A 21,955-nucleotide genomic window follows, 5' to 3' on the forward strand; every position below is an offset into this window, starting at 1 on the left:
TTTCAAAATCTCAGTATCAACGAAAAAATGTGTCTCCTGCTTGGAGAAAATGTTGAAACAGTAGAACTCTGTGCTCAGTATGTGATGTCATGATGATGTCATGGTGATGTCAGGCCATAATCTAAGAAACACATCAAGTCTGTAAACTCTTCTTTAACTTTGCTTTTTTTTGTAATCATCACTGTTATTGTTGTTACTGTCCAGAAATATTAATTAATTTAATTAATATAAATATGTGATGAATCTATCTATATATATATATATGCAGTTTATTTCATTTTACTTTATTTCTATCTCATTTATGTTTGAATCTATGCTTTGGCAACATGTGCACATGTACGTCCTGCCAAGAGAGAGAGAGAGAGAGAGAGAGAGAGAGAGAGAGAGAGAGAGAGAGAGAGAGAGAGAGAGACTGAACCTGACCGGACTATAACACCGCTGCGCCACGATGGTTTTTGCGATGGCTGCATTTCCTCATTCAGCCGCATGTCGATCAGACAGACAGACAGACAGACAGACAGACAGACAGACAGGCAGAGAGACAGGCAGAGAGACAGGCAGAGAGACAGACAGACAGACAGACAGACAGACAGACAGACAGACAGGCAGAGAGACAGGCAGAGAGACAGACAGACAGACAGACAGACAGACAGACAGACAGACAGGCAGAGAGACAGACAGGCAGAGAGACAGACAGAAAGAGACACACTGAACAGAAACACGAGAGAACCAGATGAACTCAGTCTCTACCTGTCTGCAGTTCGCTGGAGTCTGGCGGAGTGATTCACAGCTGACAACAAACCGTTCAAGGCGCGCGCCGAGGAAGTATTGACCGCAGCAACCAATCAGGAGCCGCCAAACAAAAGAAAACAACAATCAGCGGCATTCAATTTATGTTCCGTCAAACACCTGAGCGCGAGATTTTTCTCATGTAAGAGAATGGAATGACAAGCGCATTTACAATACTGCAGGCTTTATATTATTATTATAGATCAATATTCATGAAGGGTGTTTCATTAACCATTTGCAGCTGTGGGAGTGAGCGGGTGAGAGGAGATGCTGGTAAAGGCAAAGGGCCGATTCACATGCACGTTACATGCACATGCACATGTTACACGTCACAGTATTTTTTTGTCTCCGTTGCCTTTTAGTTTGGAATCAACCCAAAGTTTCACACATGAAGCCTGGAGGTCTGACTGGGCTTCTGAACTGTTGCTGTAACAGCAGCTGCAGGCCAGCAGGCGGCGCTGCTGCTCCGAGCTGCAACTCAGGAGGAACAGAACGGAGTAGAACACGGTAGAACAGAGTAGAACACGGTAGAACACGGTAGAACACAGTAGAACATGGTAGAACACGGTAGAACACAGTAGAACAGAGAAGAACACAGTAGAACACGGTAGAACACAGTAGAACAGAGAAGAACACAGTAGAACACGGTAGAACACAGTAGAACACGGTAGAACACGGTAGAACACGGTAGAACAGAGTAGAACACAGTAGAACAGAGAAGAACACAGTAGAACAGAGTAGAACACGGTAGAACACAGTAGAACACGGTACAACACAGTAGAACAGAGAAGAACACAGTAGAACACGGTAGAACACAGTAGAACAGAGAAGAACACAGTAGAACACGGTAGAACAGAGAAGAACACGGTAGAACACAGTAGAACACGGTAGAACAGAGAAGAACACAGTAGAGTAGAACAAGAGACAGCAACACTCAGATCCGGCGGCAGAAGCAAATCAGCGGACGGGCATTTCATTTCCGTGGGGGGCTTAATTATGACATCAAAAATTATTTTCACCGCTTATTTAAATCACATTTTCTATAAGACAACCTACTTTTGCTACATTAATTCCACTGTGATTTCAATAGCCAACGATTAACAATATTGCCCAATCATACAGGAAGTTCACTTTCACTCACTTTGTTGACAAGGAACTGGGGGCCAAGATATACTCCAGTAGCTCCAGTAGAGGTTTTACTTTAACTATATCCATGCCTCTCTGTGGGCCTCCGGGTCCGGGTCCAAGGCAGCCAGTGCGCCAGTGAGATGTCTGTTGCGCTCACCAAAACACGCACACAGCTCTCCATGCACTGCATCCACAACACTATAAAACAACCTCTCCAGCTCAGACTTTTCATTTGTTTTGTTTTGTCCAACACTTTTCTCCACTACATAGTCCGCTTTCTCTTACTTGGCCCAGTTGTTGTGGCATCGTTGGCCGCTGGTACAGATGTGTTCCGTAATGCAGAGAATTTGTTGCCCAATGCATCCCGACGCACTGTTAACGAGTGTTACAGCAGTATATAAGTCCATATTCTCGGCTTGTAGCATGCGATTCGGGGGCTGTAACAGAGATAAAAATCCTCTGGATCAGGTGAGCTATGAACTTGAAGCTCAGCTGCGTAATTGCGCGAAGGAGACGCACGGCTTCGATGCGCAGGTACAGTTGAAATATCATCAAAATTGTCAATGATGATCGATACTGTCGCCAAATGACCTGTCCACCGCTGATCCAACAGGCGTTTTAAAGTTTGGCCTTTGTAGTGAATTGATATTGTGGGTTTTCTAAAGAATTTGTAGATTGCAGATATGGAAAACCTCCTCAACTCAACTGACATGGCATGAATAATAACTAAATGAAGTTGGTGATTGAAGCAGGGCACGTATGGTATTTATACTATAGAGTAGTTTCTGCACTCCTCCATTTTTTCCCTGACATAGGGGATGCGCCTGAAGAACAGAAACATGGAGCTTCTCTTCCTCCTCTCTGCTCGTCTCTTCTCCCTCCTGGTGGAACGACCTTTGACCTTTCCTCTCCAGTCACAGCAGGGTCAGGGGTCAAACTTTTCTCTCCTCCTTCTCCCACCTGCATCACATCGCCGCTCCTCCTCTCAGTCTCACCGCTCTCAAAAACCCTTCTTCTCCTCCACGCTTTCTCTCTCTCTTTATCATTCCACGGTCACAGGAACAGCCTGACCTCTGACCTCTGACCTCCTTACTGTTGGCTGCTTAATGTTGGCGATGTAGGAACTGAAGCTGATTCTACTGCTGACCTCAGATCAGATCTCATCCCCAACATTTATTAAAATCAACTTAATTCATTAAAATGTAAATGTGGTAAAACATTTTTTGAAATGAATACATATATTTTTTTAATTGGCGTAACATGAATACATGATTAAATAAAACCAGTAAAAGTCGTTCAGAAGTTCTTAACAACTTAAAGCTGTTGAGTTCAGCAGGTCAGAGTCAGATGAACGAACATGTCCGACTGAGGAAGGCAGCAGCCAATCAGCATCTCTAACCCTGTTACTATGGAAACCACAGGCAGCAGCATCCCAACATTAATATGGATATACAGTATATGTATTTATATAGATGAACATGACAGACAGTTTGAAACAGCTTGTTCCTCCTGGTCAGATGTTGATGCATTTAGTTTCTGATGTTCAACATGTTTCTGTTTCTTCAGTCTGGTTGTTTCACTTTGTTGTTCAGAGTCTTCTTCCACTCTGATTTCATATGAGACAGCCTGTCACCTCAAATGCACCAATAATAAATCAATAATAAATCATGAGCCATTACTGTGTTACCACTGTTTATTTCCTTCTGTATTTAGTTTCACCGTGTTCTGATTTGTTCTCTAATTTTGATTAATTTGCTTGATTATTATTTTATGTACTATTTTTTATTTATTTCACTCCAACCTCACCAGGTCAAATTCCTCGTATGTGTAAATGTACCTGGCAATAAATAGATTCTGATGTTGATATTTATTTTGTTATGTTCTGCCCTCTGTTAATGATTAGACAAAGGAAACTCAACTTCTACGAACTGATTTATTTCCATTTGATCCTGAACAAAGCATCAGATACAAAGAGTCAAAGAGATTTTCTGCTTGTATTGAATTATTTTGATGCTTTGCTGTTGAACTTGACTGAAGACCTGAGACTCTGATTCAGCTGAAGCTCAGATCTCAGATCAGAGGATCGGCAGGCTGATCGAGCCGCTCGGCAGCAGCATGACTCAGCAGTTTGGAGCAGAAACATTCTGCCTCCTTCTGTTTCTAGAAGAAACGTCTCTGCTGCTCATGTGATGGTTAGTCATCTTCCAGAGGAAAACACTGAGGCTGATCACAGGACAGATGAGTCACAGTCAGCTGACCCACAGGCTGCTGCTGAATGATGAAATTGTATTAAACCTGTCTGTTTGTATTTAAAACTGTTACAACTATACATAAACACAGACAGGTTCAATTAATAAACTGTTAACTCTGTATTAATCCTTTCTGTTAATGTATTTTATGTTTTTCTCTCCATAGTATTTCATACAGCAGTTAGAAAGTTAGCCAGATTGGCTGTGAAAAGATTGTGCTTTAATATTATTTTTGATTAAGTTTCTAGTGATTTGAGTAAAACAAAAGCTGAATATTAGATTTTGCAATATTATTCAGTGATGCATGTTGATATTTGCTAATAATAAACAACATTTCAGAAGATATCTCCTAACTTTTTAAAGCTAACTTGCTAACCCTGCTGCCCGTTCTACTGGGTCACGTGACTCAGCGGGGAAATTCCCCCATTGGAAAGTGCTTTGTCATTCCTCAGCCTCCCATTGGTCCAGCCCCGGAGCCCCGCCTACTTGTTTACAGCAGCTCGAGACGGACTTTACCCAGGCTCTGACTTCACTCACCCTGCACGAACTCCAGGAGGCTCGCGATTGGCCGAACAGACGCATAAACATTTCTCCCGACGTGGTGACGTTTATCACGGAAGTGGAGACAGAAAGAAGCCTTCGGTATTTAATACTGCGCAACAGACCGACGGCACAACGGAGAGTCACACCGAGCTGTAGACCGAGTCGAACCCGAAGCTGAACCCGAGTCTGAAGCTGTTGAACCCGGACAGCAGAGCATGTCGGTCACGGTGAAAGCCTACCTGCTGGGGAAGGAAGAAGCCCCGAAGGAGATCCGGCGCTTCGCGGTGGATCAGGACGTTTCCAGCAGCTTCGAGTACCTGAGCAGGAAAGTTGCTGAAGTTTTCTCCAACCTGCAGCACGCGACGCTGCAGATGTTCTACAAGGGTCAGATGTTTTTCTGTTTTTATTCTATTAGTCCAGTACTTCTGTTAAATTATTATGATGTGGTTTTCTGTTATTGTATACATGGCAGGTCGGTCGTAGGCCGAGCTGCTTCATGCTGTCTGTTGCTGCTTCATGCTGTCTGTTGCTGCTTCATGCTGTCTGTTGCTGCGTTATGACACAAACAGGCCGGACAGCACAGACAGAACAGTCTGTTGTTTAAAGATAAATATATGTATTTTTTATTTAACCTTTATTAAGTCAATTGAGAACCAATTCTCATTTACAGTGACGATCTGGCCAACAGGCAGAAACTGTCTGTGTACATAATAAACATAACCATAATAAACAAACAAATATACATAACTTTACCTAATGAGACGTGATCCACATCCAGCAGCACTGATTATATGAAACTTCACATTTTATACTTAGAACCGATTGTTAAAGCTGAGATTTGATTAAATTAAAGTGCTGCTTGTTGAATCATATATATGCCGAATTACAGAGTGGCTTTCCTAAAAGGTCAAAGGTCATTCTGCAGATATGTAAGGCAGCAACAAACTGCTCTGCTGTGACCGGAGTTTGGCCCGAAGGCCTCGGCAGACTGAGACTGTGATGTGGATGTGAGCCGAACCCACAGAAATAGAATTAATTACAATAGAAATAAATAGAAATAGAATTCTATTTCTGTGGCTGAACCAAACTGAAGAGTCTCTGAGTGTTAGAGGTGATTTCAGCTGTTTCCTTTCATAACAAGCAGCAGATAAAACCTGTCCAGCCAACTTTACCTGTACAGTGAAAAATGAAAAAACAAGTTGTTCTACTTCTCACCATCATGTGTCATAACAATGATAATAATTATAACCTTTATTCATAGAGAGCAAGTGTTACCGAATGCTTTACAACATAAACAAAAAAGCATTATAATGATGTAGTACTGTGATAATAAATAATCTGTTCAAGTCAAAAGTTCAGAATACAGAAGATGAATAAATGGATCGGAGTGTTGAAGCTGTTTGTTCCTGCAGATGAAGACGGAGATCTGATCGCCTTCTCCACCGACGACGAGCTGATGATGGGGCTGGGCTGCATGAAGGACGCCACCTTCCGCCTGTTCATCAAAGGTACACACACACACACACACACACACACACACACACACACTGACCACACCCACACCCAACTGCCTGCACACACACACACACACTGACTGCACACACGCAAGCATACAGACAAACATACTGACACACCCACACTGACACACACACACACACACACTGACTGTACACACGCATGCACACAGACAAACATACTGACACACACACACACACACACACACACACACACACACTGACTGTACACACGCATGCGCACAGACAAACATACTGACACACCCACACTGACACACACACACACACACACACTGACTGTACACACGCATGCGCACAGACAAACATACTGGCACACACACACACTGACACATGCACACACTCTTGACTACACACACACTGACAAAAACATACTGACACACCCACACACACTGGCTGCACACACATACACACAGACCGCACTCACACACACAGACAGACAAACATACTGACACACCCACACTGACACACACATACACACACTCTGACACACCCACCCACACACTGACTGCACACACACAGACACACACAGACACTGACAAACACACAGACACACCCACACACACACTGACTGTCTTTTTTTATCTGCATGACTGATTTCCAGTAAAGCCACAGTGAATTGAGCTTCTGTCAGTCTGTAGATTTATATTTGTGGGAGTTTAAAGAAATTGTTTGTGTCAAAGCATTGTGGGTAAAAACGACTGAACAGGTTTCTCTCTGTTCAGACGGCAGAACAGAGTTTTGCAGCAGACTGTCGGAGTGTTTCTGTTTGATATTAATAAAGTTATTTGAAACATTACAGAGAAGAAGGAGCACCGGCGGGAGTTTCCGCTCCACGCCTTCCCGGGCGGAGTGCCTCCCTTCGCCTTCCCCCCTCCCCCGCCCGGGGCGCCGCAGGGCCCGCCGCCCCCCCACGTCCCCCCCGCCCTGCACCCCAACGTGACGTGCGACGGCTGCGAGGGGGCGGTGGTCGGGACGCGCTTCAAGTGCACCGTGTGTCCCGACTACGACCTGTGCGCCTCCTGCCAGGCCAAGGGGCTGCACACACAACACTGCCTGCTGCCCATCTGGCAGCCGCTCAGCATGCTGCAGGTGAGGAGCAGAGCATCATGGGACATGATGAGGAGTGATCATCACTCATCAACTGGGAACTGGGAAAGGAACTGGGATTGGAATTTGAAAAAAACCTACAGGAAACAGAATTGTAATTGAATTGGAATTTCAGGAAGTTTAATTTAATTCAATGAAATTCTGTGAAATTCCATTTTTTTTTTTTTTTTTAATTCAGTCAATGTATTTGAATAGGGACAGAGACATAGACATAGAACATTTAAAAAAAATAGTCTGTCACATATATAGCCTATACTAATTTGCAATGTTTGCCCCTAGATTTGATTAAAAACAGATATAAAATACACAAAAAAGACTGTCAACATAAGAAAGATGGCACCACTTCTATGCAGAGATATTTGCAGATATTTATTTTTCTCACCACATATCTGAGATTCCACATAGTATATTATCAATACTGAATATCATAAAATGTTAAAGGAACCTTTCAGCTGGTATTTGATGCAGAACATGTGATGGTAATCCACATTATGACTGAATGTGTTTGATTTGATTCATAATGTTTGTTTGTAATGTTTAGAGTCGAGACAAACTCTCTTAGAAGTGGAATTTCATGGAATTGAATTAATTCTCAGTTCAGTTCATATCAGAGAAACATGTTCCAGCTGAACAGAGAGACTGACCTGAGATCAGCTGATCGTTTGTCTCTGAGTCCATCATGACTGACAGCTGTGATGTCACTGCAGTGGTTTCCTCGTGGGAAATGGATGAGGAAGATGAGGCACTGCATGTGGAACCAGAACCAAAACCAAAACCAGAACCAGACCCAGGACCAGAATCAGAACCAGAACCAGGACCAGGAGCAGTCTGATGCCTCCAGGTCCGGCCAGGCTGCAGCGGACAGCAGCGCCCCCTCTGGTGAGTCCTGGTCTTCTTCTTCTTCTTCTTCTTCAGAGCCCAGTTTAGTTTCCTCAGCATCATCTCAACACAGATCCAGCAGGAAGTTGATCAGACTTCATTAGAAAACAAGCTGTCACATGTTTCTACCTCACATTGACCTCTGACCTCTGACCTCTCCCCGCAGCCTCCCAGGCCAACGTTGACTTCCTGAAGAACATCGGTGAGGGAGTGGCGGCCATGTTGAGCCCACTGGGTAAATACAGCCACAGTGACCAAACACTCCACTACACCAACACAGGAATCCTGTTCGTCAATAAACGTCTGTGTGTGTGTGTGTGTGTGTGTGTGTGTGTGTCAGGTATCGATGTGGACATTGATGTGGAGCACGAGGGCCAGAGGACCAAGGTGACGCCCAGCGCCAAGCCGGGGGGGGCCGGGGGGGAGGAGGGAGCGGGGGGGACGGAGGGTGGAGCTGAGACAGAAGGACCGAGCAGCGAGGGAGCCAAGGTGTGTTACTTTGTCACGCACACACACACACACACACACACACACACACACACACACACACACACACACACACACACGCACACACACACACAGAGCTGCAGCTTGGTGTTAAAGCTGTGTGTCCCTCAGGGCTCCAGGGAGCCGGGCAGCGACGAGGAGTGGACCCACCTGAGCCCCCGAGAGGTCGACCCGTCCACCGGGGAGCTGCAGTCCCTCCGGCTGGGGGAGGAGGGGCCTCCGGGCCCGCCGGCGGGCCAGCAGGGGCCTCCTGGGGGCCGGCGGGGGCCCCCGGACCAGCAGGGGCCCTCAGGCCTGAGAGAGGCGGCCCTCTATCCTCACCTGCCTCAAGGTATTGACATGGCAGACATCTCTGAACCTGACTGCTCTTTAGTTTGATTTCTACAGTTTGCTTTCCCAGATTTCCTCCTTGTTGAGTTTCCCTGTCACTTAGTTTCTTATTGTTTTACCATTTTAATATGATCAGCTTGTTATTCCAGAGTAATGTTTCGGTCAACAGGACCTTCGTCAGACTGATCTGTGGATATTTCTTAAACAGATAAGCCCCGCCCCTCTGTGTCCTCAGCTGTGAGTCAGTAATGACATCAGCAGGGTGAAGGGTCGATCACTACAGTATCATATAGAATCACACAGACAAAGTGAAACACATTACTCCATTCACCACGTGTTGAATGTTACTCTGGAATAACAAAGTGCTGCATTATAAGTAGCAGAGTGTTTTTTTCCCCCACTGACGACCGTTGTAACATGAGCAGACAATAAGCGTGACCTCTGACCTTTCCAGAGGCGGACCCTCGGCTGGTGGAGTCTCTGTCCCAGATGCTGTCGATGGGTTTCACGGACGAGGGGGGGTGGCTGACCCGCCTGCTGCAGGCCAAAGGCTTCGACATCGGAGCGGCGCTGGACACCATCCAGTACGCCAAGCCGGCCGGGCCGAAGCCGTGACGCCCCGCGCCACGCCGCGCCGTGATGTCACTCACATTATAATACTGTAACAACAATCACCATGAGCTATTATTTCACTATGCAATAATAGTTGTAATTCCACTGTTTCTATCTACTATGCTTTCTTTCTGTAATCTTTCAGTATGAATAACTTGAATGTAAAGGAGAACAAAAATCAACCATTTTGAATTTGAGTGGCAGTAACAATATAATGTTGGAACCAGTTCAAACATGTTATAAACATGTTATTAACATGTTATAATCCTTCCTGCTAGCTGACATCAATGCTCCTTTACTACTTCAATGTTTTTCTTTGTCTGTTCTGAGTATCAGCGGTGAGGCGAAGGAGTCTGAAACTGTCTGAACAATAAAACACTTAACAATTATTCTTGTTTCATTGCTTTTATTGGAAAAAAAATTGTTGAATTGAAATTGACTTTTTTAAAGACAGGCAGCTGCGGTCCAACCTGCTGCATGCTCCTGCAGACAGAGCTGCAGATAAACAACTAAAATGTAAACTGATAGAAAGAAAACTAGCTTCAATAAACCAGATGCTTCAAACATGCTGAAGGATACGAGCATCACTTCAGATTTTTCCTCTTGCTGTTGTTACCCTGAAGAGTCTAAACCCACTGATGTGTTTCCAGTCAGAAGCTGCTGCTGTTGTCAAAGACTCCCATTGTTAAAATGAAATGGAAAAAAAAAAAAGACGTTAAAAACAGCAAACAGAATACATGTTGAACAGCAGCTGGATTGTATTATTTCCTAACATGACTCTATCACGTCACCTTTTGGTATCGCCTCAGCTCGCTTGGAACCTCGACGGAGGTGCTACCAAAAAAACTACCTGGTACCTGGTACCTGGTACCTGCCACCTGGTACCTGGTACCTGCCACCTGGTACCTGCCCAATGGAAAAACAAAAAAGGCGATTAGAGTGGAGTCGAGCCGGTACCATGCGGTGGAAAAGCAGCTTTATAACACCTCAGTCTATCAGAAGTCTTGTTCCATTCTGCTGAGCTGATCAGATCACTGTGTGTTTCCTTCACTCTGCTTTAAGTTCCATGTTGCCTCTTCACTGCCAGCAGAAGAACGTAACAGTGCACAGTGACGGAAACAGAGAAAATAGTCCCATTAAATACCATAATTAGCTGCGTGATGAAGTCAGGTTAGGAAACACCAGAATCCAGAGCTGCTCAGCAGGATTCTGTTTGTCTTCGCTGTTTTTAATGAGTTTTGGACAACAAAGAGAGTCTGAACATGTCAACATGTTACGTGTGATGCTGAACGTTAAAACATGTCATCGAAGCTGAAGTCGTCTCCGGTGTCGAACAGAGAGCCGACAGGCGGGAAGGGGCGTGGCTTCTCGGGGGGCGGAGCCTGCTGACCGATGGCTTCGTGACACTGCGGCCCCGCTGACTTGTGGGCGGGGCCTTCATCAAATCCACAGAGACTGACAGCCGTCTTCGGCCTGTTGAAAGCCAGATCGCCAGCCCCGCCCACTGAGCGGCTCCGCCCGCAGACCTTCTTCCTCCTGGACCGCTCCTCTTCCTCTTCATCCTCCTCTTCCTCCTCATCCTGGCGGGCAGCGCTGAGGAACTGAGTCCATCTGGAGCCAGAGGGAGGACCAGTATGAAGACCACGAGGAGGACCAGGAGGACCAGTATGAAGACGAGCAGGACCAGTATCAAGACCAGTAGGACCAGTACGAAGACCAGTAGGAGGACCATGAGGAGCAGTATGAAGACCAGTAGGAGGACCAGTATGAAGGCCAGTAGGAGGACCAGCAGGGAGACCAGCAGGGAGACCAGCAGGGAGACCAGTCTGGGCTCTGAAGGTGGTGTTGGGTGAACTGGGAGTTCTGGTGGGAGCAGCTGTGTTTCCAGCTGGTTTCTGCCTCAGACTGGAGCAGCTTGACTGGAGAGAGAGCAGAGTCTGAGGTCCAGGCTAAAGGTCAAAGGTCAGCGGCGCTTAGGCTGACTAAATACTGTCTTCTTTAGTTTTTATATTGATTTGATTCTCACTGTATTTAGTTATTATTATTACAGCTGTTACTAGTGTTATGAGTGATATCAGTGTTATTATCAGTGTCACCTGTTCAGGTCTGCACCAGTCCTCCTCTCCTCTGGCAGAACCGCTCCCTCCATCTCTCCATCCACCTCTGCTCTTCCTCTTCCTGTCAGGACACAGAGGGGTCAGAGGTCAGAGGTCAGAGGTCACAGCACCCAGGAAACAGCTGGAAAACCCTGCTGGTTTCCACTCCAGCCATCTGATCAGGGACTGGATGGACTGGTTTACACCTGAAGCAGCTGAAGTTAACAGGACTTAAGACCGCTGGACTACAATGATCAGAGAAGTGAAGACCAGCAGGACTGAAGTGTGGTGGGAACAGCAGTCTGGGAGTTTGAGCAGCGCCTCCTGCTGTCTGTCTGTCTGCCTGTCTGTCTGTCTGTCTGTCTGTCTGTCTGCCTGTCTGTCTGTCTGTCTGCCTGTCTGTCTGTCTGTCTGCCTGTCTGTCTGTCTGTCTGTCTGTCTGCCTGTCTGCCTGTCTGTCTGTCTGTCTGCCTGTCTGTCTGTCTGTCTGTCTGTCTGCCTGTCTGTCTGTCTGTCTGCCTGTCTGTCTGTCTGTCTGTCTGTCTGTCTGTCTGCCTGTCTGTCTGTCAGCTCGGCTCTGATCTGATGTGTCTGTAGCTGTGTCTGTCAGCTTCATGTTGCTCTGACTCATCAGCAGTGTGTCAGAAAACTGACGAACCGGTTTGACATGTGAACTGAAGCGTGTGACGAACACGCTGCTCTCCTGCAGGGAGCTCTGCAGTCTGTCAGCAGGAGGATGAATCAGCGAACCTGCCGCTCCAGCTGCCACGGAGACGGTTTCTGTCCGTCAAAACGTTCCCCTCTGGCTCCTCCCACGGCGCCGCCTCCGGCTCCGCCTCCTGGGGTTCGTCCAGGTATTTACTCCAGCGACTCAGCTGAGGCTCTTCCACCTGCAGAGACACACCGAGACGTTATTCAGCCGCACAGGAGGGGAAGACAGCTGAACCAGCAGACGGGTCATCTACTGAACAGCTCACCTGGTTCCCATCATGCTCCTCTGCTCCGCCCCCCCCTCCTCCAGCCGCCGCCTCCTCCTCCTCCTCCTCCTCCCTGTCAGCAGACACACAGACATCAGGAAGGACAGAATTAATTTACATCTTCTGCTTTTCAATTTGGAAGCAGCTGCTTCTAAAATGGCTGAACTGTGTCACTGTGTGCAGGCTGAGTTCAGACAGGGTGTAGATATATATAGAGAGGTTATATAGAACATATATGTATATGTATAGGGTATACAGAGGGTGTATAGAGGGTATCTACTGTATATAGAGGGTATATAGAGGCTAGAGTTGGGCGTTTTGGACGAATGCATTGGGGATTCATCACTGGAGGAAATTCTCTGCTGTTTTTTTCAGATTTAAATGACTTGTTTTTTGTTTTTTTCAGAAGTTGCTCAGCGTCTCTCAGCAGATCTCTGCCTCAACCAGCCGCCACTGTAAAGCCCTACAAGATCCAAAACTTCATTATTTTCGACTTTATTTTGATCGGGACCAAAGCCTGTTGAACACAGCAGAGTCTCACTGCGACATCTGCTGGAGGAAAGTGACATCACACCTTCCTGCCATTACAGATAACCTCCCTCTGTATTTACTGCTACAGGCTTCACTGGCCCACAGTACGCTGCTTTCATTTTCCAAACGCAAGGCAAACTAATTTAATGGAGTTTATTTACCATTGCATATTAAACAGAAGTGGCAGATAGAAAAAACTGTGCATTATTTTAGTGTTTAGGTTAGTCACCTTGACGAACACATTTTCTGACACTCAAATGTGGAAGAACACACATAAAAATTAAACTCAAGTTGATTTAAAATGTATTTATTTATTTATTTCCCAGGTTGTTTTGTCCCATCTGAGTGTTTGTACTGTACTGCTTCCTGCTGGGAACGCTGTGGTACCGTGTGTGTGTGTGTGTGTGTGTGTGTGTGTGTGTCTTTGTCCCCAGACATGGACCAATACATCGGGATGATGATTGAATATACACTATGGCCCAACCTAACAGAGGCAGTATGTATATACAGAGTGTACAGTATGTAGGATGTACAGAGTGCTGCTCTTACATATTTAATACAGCTAAAAGTGTTTCATATCTAATACAGTTGTGAGAGTTGTTAGGTTACCATAGCGACCAGGCTCTCTGCTCCTGCTCCTCCATCATGGCTCCTCGCCTGGCGTTCAGTTTCTGGACGTGACGTCTGCAGTCGGCGCCGGAGCCACGCCCAAACTCCTGTCCAATCAAAACACAGTTCCACTGTTTCCATGACAGACTGAGAATCCAGAAGCTTCAGATGGTTCAACAGAGGGAACAGACAGATAAACAGAGGGAACAGACAGATAAACAGAGAGAACAGATAGATAAACAGAGAGAACAGATAGATAAACAGAGGGAACAGATAGATAAACAGAGGGAACAGATAGATAAACAGAGGGAACAGACAGATAAACAGAGAGAACAGATAGATAAACAGAGGGAACAGACAGATAAACAGAGAGAACAGATAAATAAACAGAGGGAACAGACAGATAAACAGAGGGAACAGATAGATAAACAGATAAACAGATAGATAAACAGATAAACAGATAGATAAACAGAGGGAACAGACAGATAAACAGAGGGAACAGATAGATAAACAGATAAACAGATAGATAAACAGAGAGAACAGATAGATAAACAGATAAACAGATAGATAAACAGAGGGAACAGATAGATAAACAGAGGGAACAGATAGATAAACAGATAAACAGATAGATAAACAGATAGATAAACAGAGAGAACAGATAGATAAACAGATAAACAGATAGATAAACAGATAAACAGATAGATAAACAGATAAACAGATAGATAAACAGAGGGAACGGTGTAAGTCCCTCACCTTCAGCACGGTCTGCTTCTCTCCACACATCTTACAGCTCCATCTCTTGGCCTTTTTCACCTGAGAGAAACACAGCGGCTCTGTAAGTGAAACTGATCAAACCGTTACAGCCGACACATTCAACTTCATATGAACCATCCACTGTATACTGTATGTATCTGTCTTTGGTCACTTCAAAGTTAAACACATTTTTCCTGTATGGAGCGCAGGAGTGGCTGCAGGAAAAATTCAATAAATTAAATAAAACTGTCCATAAATAATTTAAAAAATATATTTTCAGGCCCTAATTTATTACACTGAGGGCAGGAGACGTACTGTGTGTGTGCTCATGTTCTGTTTTAATTGATTTGTCTCCACAAGACAGGATGATTCCCTTGTTTTGGTTAATTCGTGCCCTTATTTTCATTATGTTGTGTGCATAATTTCATAATTTGTGAGAACAAATTAACTAAATTCCCACAAGTTAACAAGAGGCACTTGAGCTGCTTGTCATCATTATGATACATTAAACATGATCAGTATGCTAATGAGATCATTCATTAATTGATTAATTAGCAAATATTTCTACGACAACGTATTTGTCTTATATTTGACATGGGTGGCATAATTTTATTAGTATTTTATTACAGTATTATTTTTCAGGGAACAGGTTTCGTCACCGCTCTTTCGTGCTGGATGTCAGCGGGTTTAAATCTAACTCCACAGTTCAGTTCATGTTAGCTTACTGTTAACTAAATGTTAACTTGAACTCCTGCAGTCTGAGTTGGGAACTCTTTGCTCTTTATTACAGTCTCACCTAACTTATTCATGTTCTATCGCCAGATTTGACCAGAAGAAGTTGTTGAGTTTGAGTAAAACACCTTTCACTAAAGTTGTGAAGAGGATTGTTTTGTGTTCTGATACCTGTGTGGAGAAGGTCATGAAGCCTTACGGCAGCCGGATTAACCAGAAAACATATTTATGACAGCAAAGAGCTGCAAAGCGGTCAGATTTACAGCTGTACCGTAAAGGCTCTTATCTGTCGAGTGTTAGCTGACTTTAGCTTAGCTTAGCTTAGCGTTAGCCTAATGTTAGCCTAATGTTAGCCCGCTCAGCAGAGTGAAAGTCAGTTGGATTCACCTGCTGCACCTGGAAACTCTCGCAGGAGAAACATCTGAGGACCTGAAACTCCTGAACCATGGTGGAGACAGACAGCAGCTCGGCTCGGCTCGGCTCAGCACGGCTCGGCTCCTCTGCCTGTTCCCGGGATGTTTTGAACTGCAGTGAAACTGAAACGTCACCGGCTGAACGGTGTTGATGTGAGCGCGCCCCCTGCAGGACGGGAGGGGAACGGCGCGTTAAAACCCAAAACACACGCAAGCTCATGTCCACCAGATGCCGCACGGAAGCGGAACGGCCGGGGCGCGGGATCAGAACGGCTCCGGAACGGAAGGCAATGTACACCGCACGCGTTTGATTGAGTTGTATGCATCACCCGCAAGTCATAAAGTGCATTTCCACGCTTGTCAGACGCAAGCGGATCCGGCAAAAATAGACCAGACGCGGAAAAAGAACGGAGCGGCCGAAACTGCCGCGCGGGTTCCGGACGGTTTCCGTGCCGCTACCGCAACGCATCTGCACCTGATCAACACCCAGTGGACATTGCAGCGCTGATTCACATGGGCGCGAGCGAGTCTGTTCCGGCACACGCACAGCTTCCGTGCGGGAGCCGTACCGCATCTGGTGGACATTGGCTTTACATTTGACCCTTTTAGCGCAAGTGTTTCTGTACGGACTGCAGCTGGGGATCCTTGTGTTTTAGCTAAATTACTAATTTTCTAATCAGAAGCTAAAGAAGCTAAGTATTTTTAATGTCTAATTTGCAATCATACAAATCGTGAAGTCATTAAGACCAAGTTGTTGTGATGAACTCTGTATTTAGGTTTACTGTGTACATCATATCTGCAACTTGTATCCTGTTAGTTATAATTTATCAATAAAAAGTAAATCTTTCAGTTTAAACAAAGTTGCAGATTTTCACAAACAGATCAAGAGAATGTGAATTTCATTCAGGATTTATTACACAATATAATACAGTACTGATCAATAACAATTTAAAAAGCAGGTTTGTGAATAAATAATGTGTTACATGGATACAGTGAAGTTATACATGACAACAGAAAGAGGCGTTGATCTATCCAAGAAACAAATAAAAAGACTGAAGTAGCTTTTGTAATCTTTCACATTTATCAAACTGAAGTAAACAGGAATCATTTGCATTAGATATCAGGAACAGGCAGAGTCAAGCAAACAATATAGAAGAGAAGAAGGCTTGAATAACTTTATATTACAGTCTGCAGAGGAGCGGATGTGTTGGGCAACGATAAAGTGATTCAGCTACAAAACTAATTCAGGCTTACAAAGTGCTGACATGATGCCGATCCAACTGTCATCTCCCAAAGTGAACTGATATACAGCCAGTAAACAAGCAGCTGACCGGCTGTCTGCCACTGAGCAGAGACCAATAGAAGATCAACAGAAGATCAATAGAAGACCAATAGAAGATCAATAGAAGATCAATAGAAGACCAATAGAAGATCAACAGAAGATCAATAGAAGATCAATAGAAGATCAATAGAGGACAGCGCCAGCACTTCACCTACTGATCCTCTGACACTGAGCTGTTTGTGGAGGAACTGATAATAATAAAGGTTGAAGCAGTAACACTGTTTTCTACAGAAGCCCATTGAGGACATACAGTATATTCATATATTTTATTTAATTAGTTCATTTTCTGTTTTCTCTGGATATTGAGTTATTTATGTCATTTTCTCGAGATAACACATTTTGTTTTCAAGAATACAAGGAAAATTGTCGCTATCACGGGAGAACGCCATAAATAAAACGTATGAATATACTGTATGTCCTCAATGGCTTCCATAGTTTTCCATCTGGCCTACATATCCATACAGCACAGAGGCTGACAGGCAATAAGAAAGAAAATAAAAATAAAAACATGTTTATCAAACTGAAAGTGGAATGAACCTCATCTCTTCTTCACCATCCAGACAGAAGAAAGACATGAAATGTTGAGGACACTTACTGACAGAAACTTAGTTCACTATCTGGGAAAAGAGAAAAGAAACCTTATACATATTAATATACATGTACATATAAATACACATATACATGTACATGTACATACACTCACAAACTGAACCAAACAGTCCACTGAGAGGCTTATGGGTAAAAAAATAATGGCAGATTCACTGAGAAAAGGCAAAGCTGATCTGTAAGGACAGAAAACTACTAGTTACTGTTAGTAATGGAGACTGGTACTGCTGTTTTTATTAATAAAGACTGGTTCTACTGTTTTAATTAATAGAGACTGGTATTACTCTTTAAATGAACAGAAACTGGTATTACTGCACTAGTAAATGTCAGAATTGTGTTTTTACGGTCCTGGCTTCCTCCCTGAACACTGAACTGACTCTGACTTCATCCCAGTCTGACTGAGGCTGTGTGTTTGAATGCAGACGGTGGTAAGGCAGGTGAAACTGGTGAAACTGGTGAAACTGGTGAAACTGGTGGAACTGGTGGAACTGGTGGATTAGTGTTAATTAATGACATCGCTTCACAGCAAAAGGCTTCTTCTCCCTCCGTCTCTGATTGTGTTCCGCTGAGCGCCGGACAGAAAAACAAGATGTGGATCTGTCCGGCGGCGGTCAGACAGAGGAGAGGAGCCTCGTCTCCTCTGTCTGACCGCAGCCGGCCTCCTCGCGGCTGAAGACGGACCGGACAGGTTTCAGGTTTCAGGTTTCTTCTGTTAGCGTCAGAGCAGGAGCAGAGCAGCAGGCCGCAGCTCCTGGGAAGCTGCAGCGAAGCAAAGCGTGAAGCGGAGGACAGAGGGCAGGTCTCAGGAGGCTGGGGTTCGAGGGTTCGAGGGTTCGAGGGTTCGAGGGTTCGAGGGTTCGAGGGTTCGAGCTTCCGGAAGGTTCTGGTCGCTCAGACCGAATGCTGGGCCAGTTCGTGGTCGCTGGAGGAGCTGGTCTGCCTCTCCACCGCCCGCTGAGCCTTACAGGCGGCCATCTTGGCCTGAATGTCCCCCTTCTTCTCGAAGTAGTCCACCAGGACCGGCTCCGTCAGCAGCGAGGCCAGCACCTGCTCGAAGGTGATGGACCAGTCGCCGTCCAGCGCGCTGCCCCGCCTCTGCTCGCCGCAGCCGATCAGGACGGTGTCGTCGGCGATGTCCTCGCACTGCAGCGAGCCGGCGCTCACCATGGAGTAGGACGACACCGACGTGTCGTCTTTGGTTTCCTCGTCCGAAGCCGGCTGGGCCGGAGCCTCCAGCTGGGCCTCGGCCAGCGCCCGGCACACCTGGGACTCGCCCGACGCTCCTTCCCCCGCCCACTCCTCCTTCTCCGGCTCGGCGGCGGGGACGGCCGCGGTCGCGGCGGCGTCCGGTTTCTTGGAGCCGTTGTTGGTGAACTTCTTGCCCACCTCTCCGATGCGCAGCAGCAGGCTCGCCACGGTGGCGATGGCGTGGTACAGCTGCTGCTCCTGAGGCTCCTCACTGAACATGTTGTACAGCGTCTTACAGAGCTCAATGAACTGCTCCTGCAGGACACACACACACACACACACACACACACTGTCTGACATCGTCTGGACACACACATCACTCTGGCACCTTTAAAACACAGGATGTGACCTCAGTTACTAATAAAGTTATATCTTTATTGTTGGACACATCACAGCGTTATGAACCTGGGATCCAGCCAAAGACTCTCTTGACCCAGACTGACTACATTTATGAACTGGCAGATGGTGAAAAGGTTCCAACAGTATACAGTATGTAGTATACATACAGTACTTGTACTCAGTAAGTACACGCTCAGTACTTGTACTCAGTAAGTACACGCTCAGTACTCAGTAAGGGACTGAGCAGATCCAGCACGTTCTCCTGACCTGGTTCATCTTGGGAAGATCTTTGATGGTTTCTCTCCTGGGTTCCTTCTCCTTGGCCCACATCCTCAGGTAGTATCTGTAGTCCTTCACCTTCTCCTCTGAAACACACGACCCAGGCCACCACGGGGTCAGGGGTCAGGGGTCAGGGGTCAGGGGTCAGGGTTTAGGGTTTAGGGAACTTAACAGACTTTTGTCCTGAACATGAGACTGACCAGGCAGAGACGCTGTGACTTTACCTTTCTTCTCCTCGCCGTCTGCAGCTCCGCCCCCACCATCCTTCACTTCCTCTCCTGCACACAGGAAGGAAATCATCATTGCTATCTTCATCTTCATCTTCATCATCAATAGAAACGTCCACAGTGACTCAGCTGTGGCTCAGACAGGAAGAGCGGCTGTAGCTAACGTGTGTGTAAACTATAACGACAGTATCAAGTATCACTAGAGGATAAACTACAAAGTAAGTAGAGTGTAGTACTGTAGGAAGTAGTATACATTATTAGTTGTGTATAAAGTATTAGTAGTATATAAAATATTAGTAATGTATGAAGTATACATAGCTGTGTAACATTGAGAATTTAAAAGTATTTGTTTAAAAGTGTTAGTAAAAGTCTTTAACCAGACAGACAGACAGGCAGACAGGCAGACAGACAGACAGACAGACAGACAGGTAGACAGGCAGACAGGCAGACAGACAGGCAGACAGACAGACAGACAGACAGACAGACAGAGACAGACAGACAGACAGACAGACAGACAGACAGACAGACAGACAGGTAGACAGACAGACAGACAGACAGACAGGCAGGCAGGCAGGCAGACAGACAGACAGACAGACAGACAGGCAGGCAGACAGACAGACAGACAGACAGACAGGCAGGCAGGCAGGCAGACAGACAGACAGACAGACAGACAGGCAGGCAGACAGACAGACAGACAGACAGACAGGCAGAAATGAGACAGGGTTTCAAAGTCTGTTTTGATCAGGATCATTAACTATTCTCATGTGCATTGGGCTAGTAGCTTTAAACTCAGTACAGACCTACAGACTGACAGACCTCCTACAGATCTACAGACCTCCTGCAGACCTTCCTACAGAGCTACAGACCTCTGACAGAACTTCATACAGAGCTACAGACCTTCCTACAGACCTCCTACAGACTTACAGATCTACATACTTCCTGTAGACCTCCTACAGACCTACCTACAGAGCTACAGACCTCCTACAGACCTTCCTTCAGACTTACAGATCTGCATACCTCCTGTAGACCTCCTACAGACTTACTTACAGAGCTACAGACCTTCCTACAGACCTACAGAGCTACAGACCTCTAACAGAACTTTATACAGAGCTACAGCCCTTCCTACAGACCTACCTACAGACCTCCTACAGATCTCATATAGACCTTCCTACAGAGCTACAGACCTTCTTACAGACCTACAGATTTACAGACATCCTGTAGACCTCTCTACAGACCTATGTCAAATAGACCGTCCTACAGACCTTCCTACAGAGCTACAGACCTTCCTACAGCCCTCCTATAGACCTTCCTACAGACCTACAGACCTACCTACAGAGCTACAGACCTTCCTACAGACCTCCTATAGACCTTCCTACCGACCTACAGACCTCATACAGACCTTGCTATAGACAGTTCTACAGACATACAGATCTACAGACCTTCTACAGACCTCCTACAGACCTCCTACAGACCTACTCCTGATCTAAATCCTAATCCTAATCCCAATCCTAGCCCTCCTGACCAAAAACATCTTTGAGCCACAAAGACACAAACCTGAGGTCACTTCCTGCTGCACCAGGAAGTCCAAATCAGACAGGAAGGGAGATTCTGGAGTCACAGGGAAATGGAAATGAAGAGAAAAAAAAGAGAAAACAGAGAAAGAGAGAAAGTGAGAGTGAGAGAGAGAGAAGAGAGAGAGAGATTCAGGCAGCATGTGAGTGAGAGAGGAAGGAGACAGTTCTGTTATTAAGGAGATTTCCTCATGCAAAGCAAAGAGCCAGAGATTCAGCAGCACTGACAGGTCCGCCCCCGGTGCCGTGACAGCCAATGAGACGGTCTAACTTGGTGCTGACAGCCAATGAGACGGTCTAACTTAGTGCTGACAGCCAATGAGACGGTCTAACTTGGTGCTGACAGCCAATGAGACGGTCTAACTTGGTGCTGACAGCCAATGAGACGGTCTAACTTAGTGCTGACAGCCAATGAGACGGTCTAACTTGGTGCTGACAGCCAATGAGACGGTCTAACGTGGTGCTGACAGCCAATGAGACGGTCTAACTTAGTGCTGACAGCCAATGAGACGGTCTAACTTGGTGCTGACAGCCAATGAGACGGTCTAATTTG

General features: G+C 45.8%; 4 protein-coding genes and 1 long non-coding RNA gene across 5 annotated transcripts in view; 1 reads left to right on the forward strand and 4 right to left on the reverse strand.

Moving 5' to 3' along the window:
• rnf4 (ring finger protein 4) overlaps window positions 1–21,955 on the reverse strand; it is a 132,237-nt gene that overhangs the window by 12,734 nt on the left and 97,548 nt on the right. The window lies entirely within an intron of this gene.
• On the forward strand, window positions 4,780–10,068 carry sqstm1 (sequestosome 1). The gene is made up of 8 exons (XM_071899573.2): window positions 4,780–5,093; window positions 6,122–6,217; window positions 7,044–7,333; window positions 8,059–8,230; window positions 8,397–8,465; window positions 8,571–8,719; window positions 8,849–9,068; window positions 9,522–10,068. The coding sequence occupies exons 1-8, from the start codon at window positions 4,925–4,927 to the stop codon at window positions 9,680–9,682; spliced, it is 1,326 nt and encodes a 441-aa protein (XP_071755674.1). The 5' UTR covers window positions 4,780–4,924; the 3' UTR covers window positions 9,683–10,068.
• Window positions 10,023–13,402, reverse strand: LOC139911940 (uncharacterized). The gene is made up of 4 exons (XM_071899570.2): window positions 13,370–13,402; window positions 12,526–12,665; window positions 11,776–11,857; window positions 10,023–11,598 (listed from the first exon to the last, which is right to left on the reverse strand). Exons 1-4 carry the CDS (start codon window positions 13,400–13,402, stop codon window positions 10,972–10,974), a joined length of 882 nt encoding a protein of 293 aa, XP_071755671.2. The 3' UTR covers window positions 10,023–10,971.
• Window positions 13,892–15,893, reverse strand: LOC139911948 (uncharacterized). Its single transcript, XR_011784648.2, has 3 exons — window positions 15,765–15,893; window positions 14,646–14,705; window positions 13,892–13,999 (listed from the first exon to the last, which is right to left on the reverse strand). It is a non-coding gene; the product is annotated as an uncharacterized LOC139911948 (long non-coding RNA).
• The window catches only part of tbc1d9b (TBC1 domain family member 9b), a 23,411-nt gene continuing 18,158 nt past the window's right edge, over window positions 16,703–21,955 (reverse strand). Inside the window, exons 20-23 of the mRNA XM_078289074.1 lie at window positions 21,386–21,439; window positions 19,829–19,882; window positions 19,593–19,690; window positions 16,703–19,241 (exon numbers count right to left, since the gene is read on the reverse strand). Of these exons, the coding sequence (XP_078145200.1) occupies window positions 18,630–19,241; window positions 19,593–19,690; window positions 19,829–19,882; window positions 21,386–21,439 (818 nt within the window). The 3' untranslated portion in view covers window positions 16,703–18,629. The remainder of the gene's footprint in view (window positions 19,242–19,592; window positions 19,691–19,828; window positions 19,883–21,385; window positions 21,440–21,955) is intronic.

This window comes from Centroberyx gerrardi, chromosome 16 (genome assembly GCF_048128805.1).
Source record: "Centroberyx gerrardi isolate f3 chromosome 16, fCenGer3.hap1.cur.20231027, whole genome shotgun sequence".
In the NCBI taxonomy this organism is placed as follows: domain Eukaryota; kingdom Metazoa; phylum Chordata; class Actinopteri; order Beryciformes; family Berycidae; genus Centroberyx; species Centroberyx gerrardi.

Excerpts from the sequence above, each read along its gene's own strand:
- sqstm1 (XM_071899573.2), top strand. The coding sequence starts at position 4,925 with ATGTCGGTCACGGTGAAAGCCTACCTGCTGGGGAAGGAAGAAGCCCCG. Across the intron at positions 6,218-7,043 it reads CTTCCGCCTGTTCATCAAAG|AGAAGAAGGAGCACCGGCGG; the intron begins GTACACACACAC and ends GAAACATTACAG. Across the intron at positions 7,334-8,058 it reads AGCCGCTCAGCATGCTGCAG|TGGTTTCCTCGTGGGAAATG; the intron begins GTGAGGAGCAGA and ends ATGTCACTGCAG.
- LOC139911940 (XM_071899570.2), bottom strand. The coding sequence starts at position 13,402 with ATGAAAGCAGCGTACTGTGGGCCAGTGAAGCCT. Across the intron at positions 12,666-13,369 it reads ACTGTGGGCCAGTGAAGCCT|GTGGAAGAGCCTCAGCTGAG; the intron begins GTAGCAGTAAAT and ends GTGTCTCTGCAG. Across the intron at positions 11,858-12,525 it reads CGTGGCAGCTGGAGCGGCAG|GAAGAGGAAGAGCAGAGGTG; the intron begins GTTCGCTGATTC and ends GTGTCCTGACAG.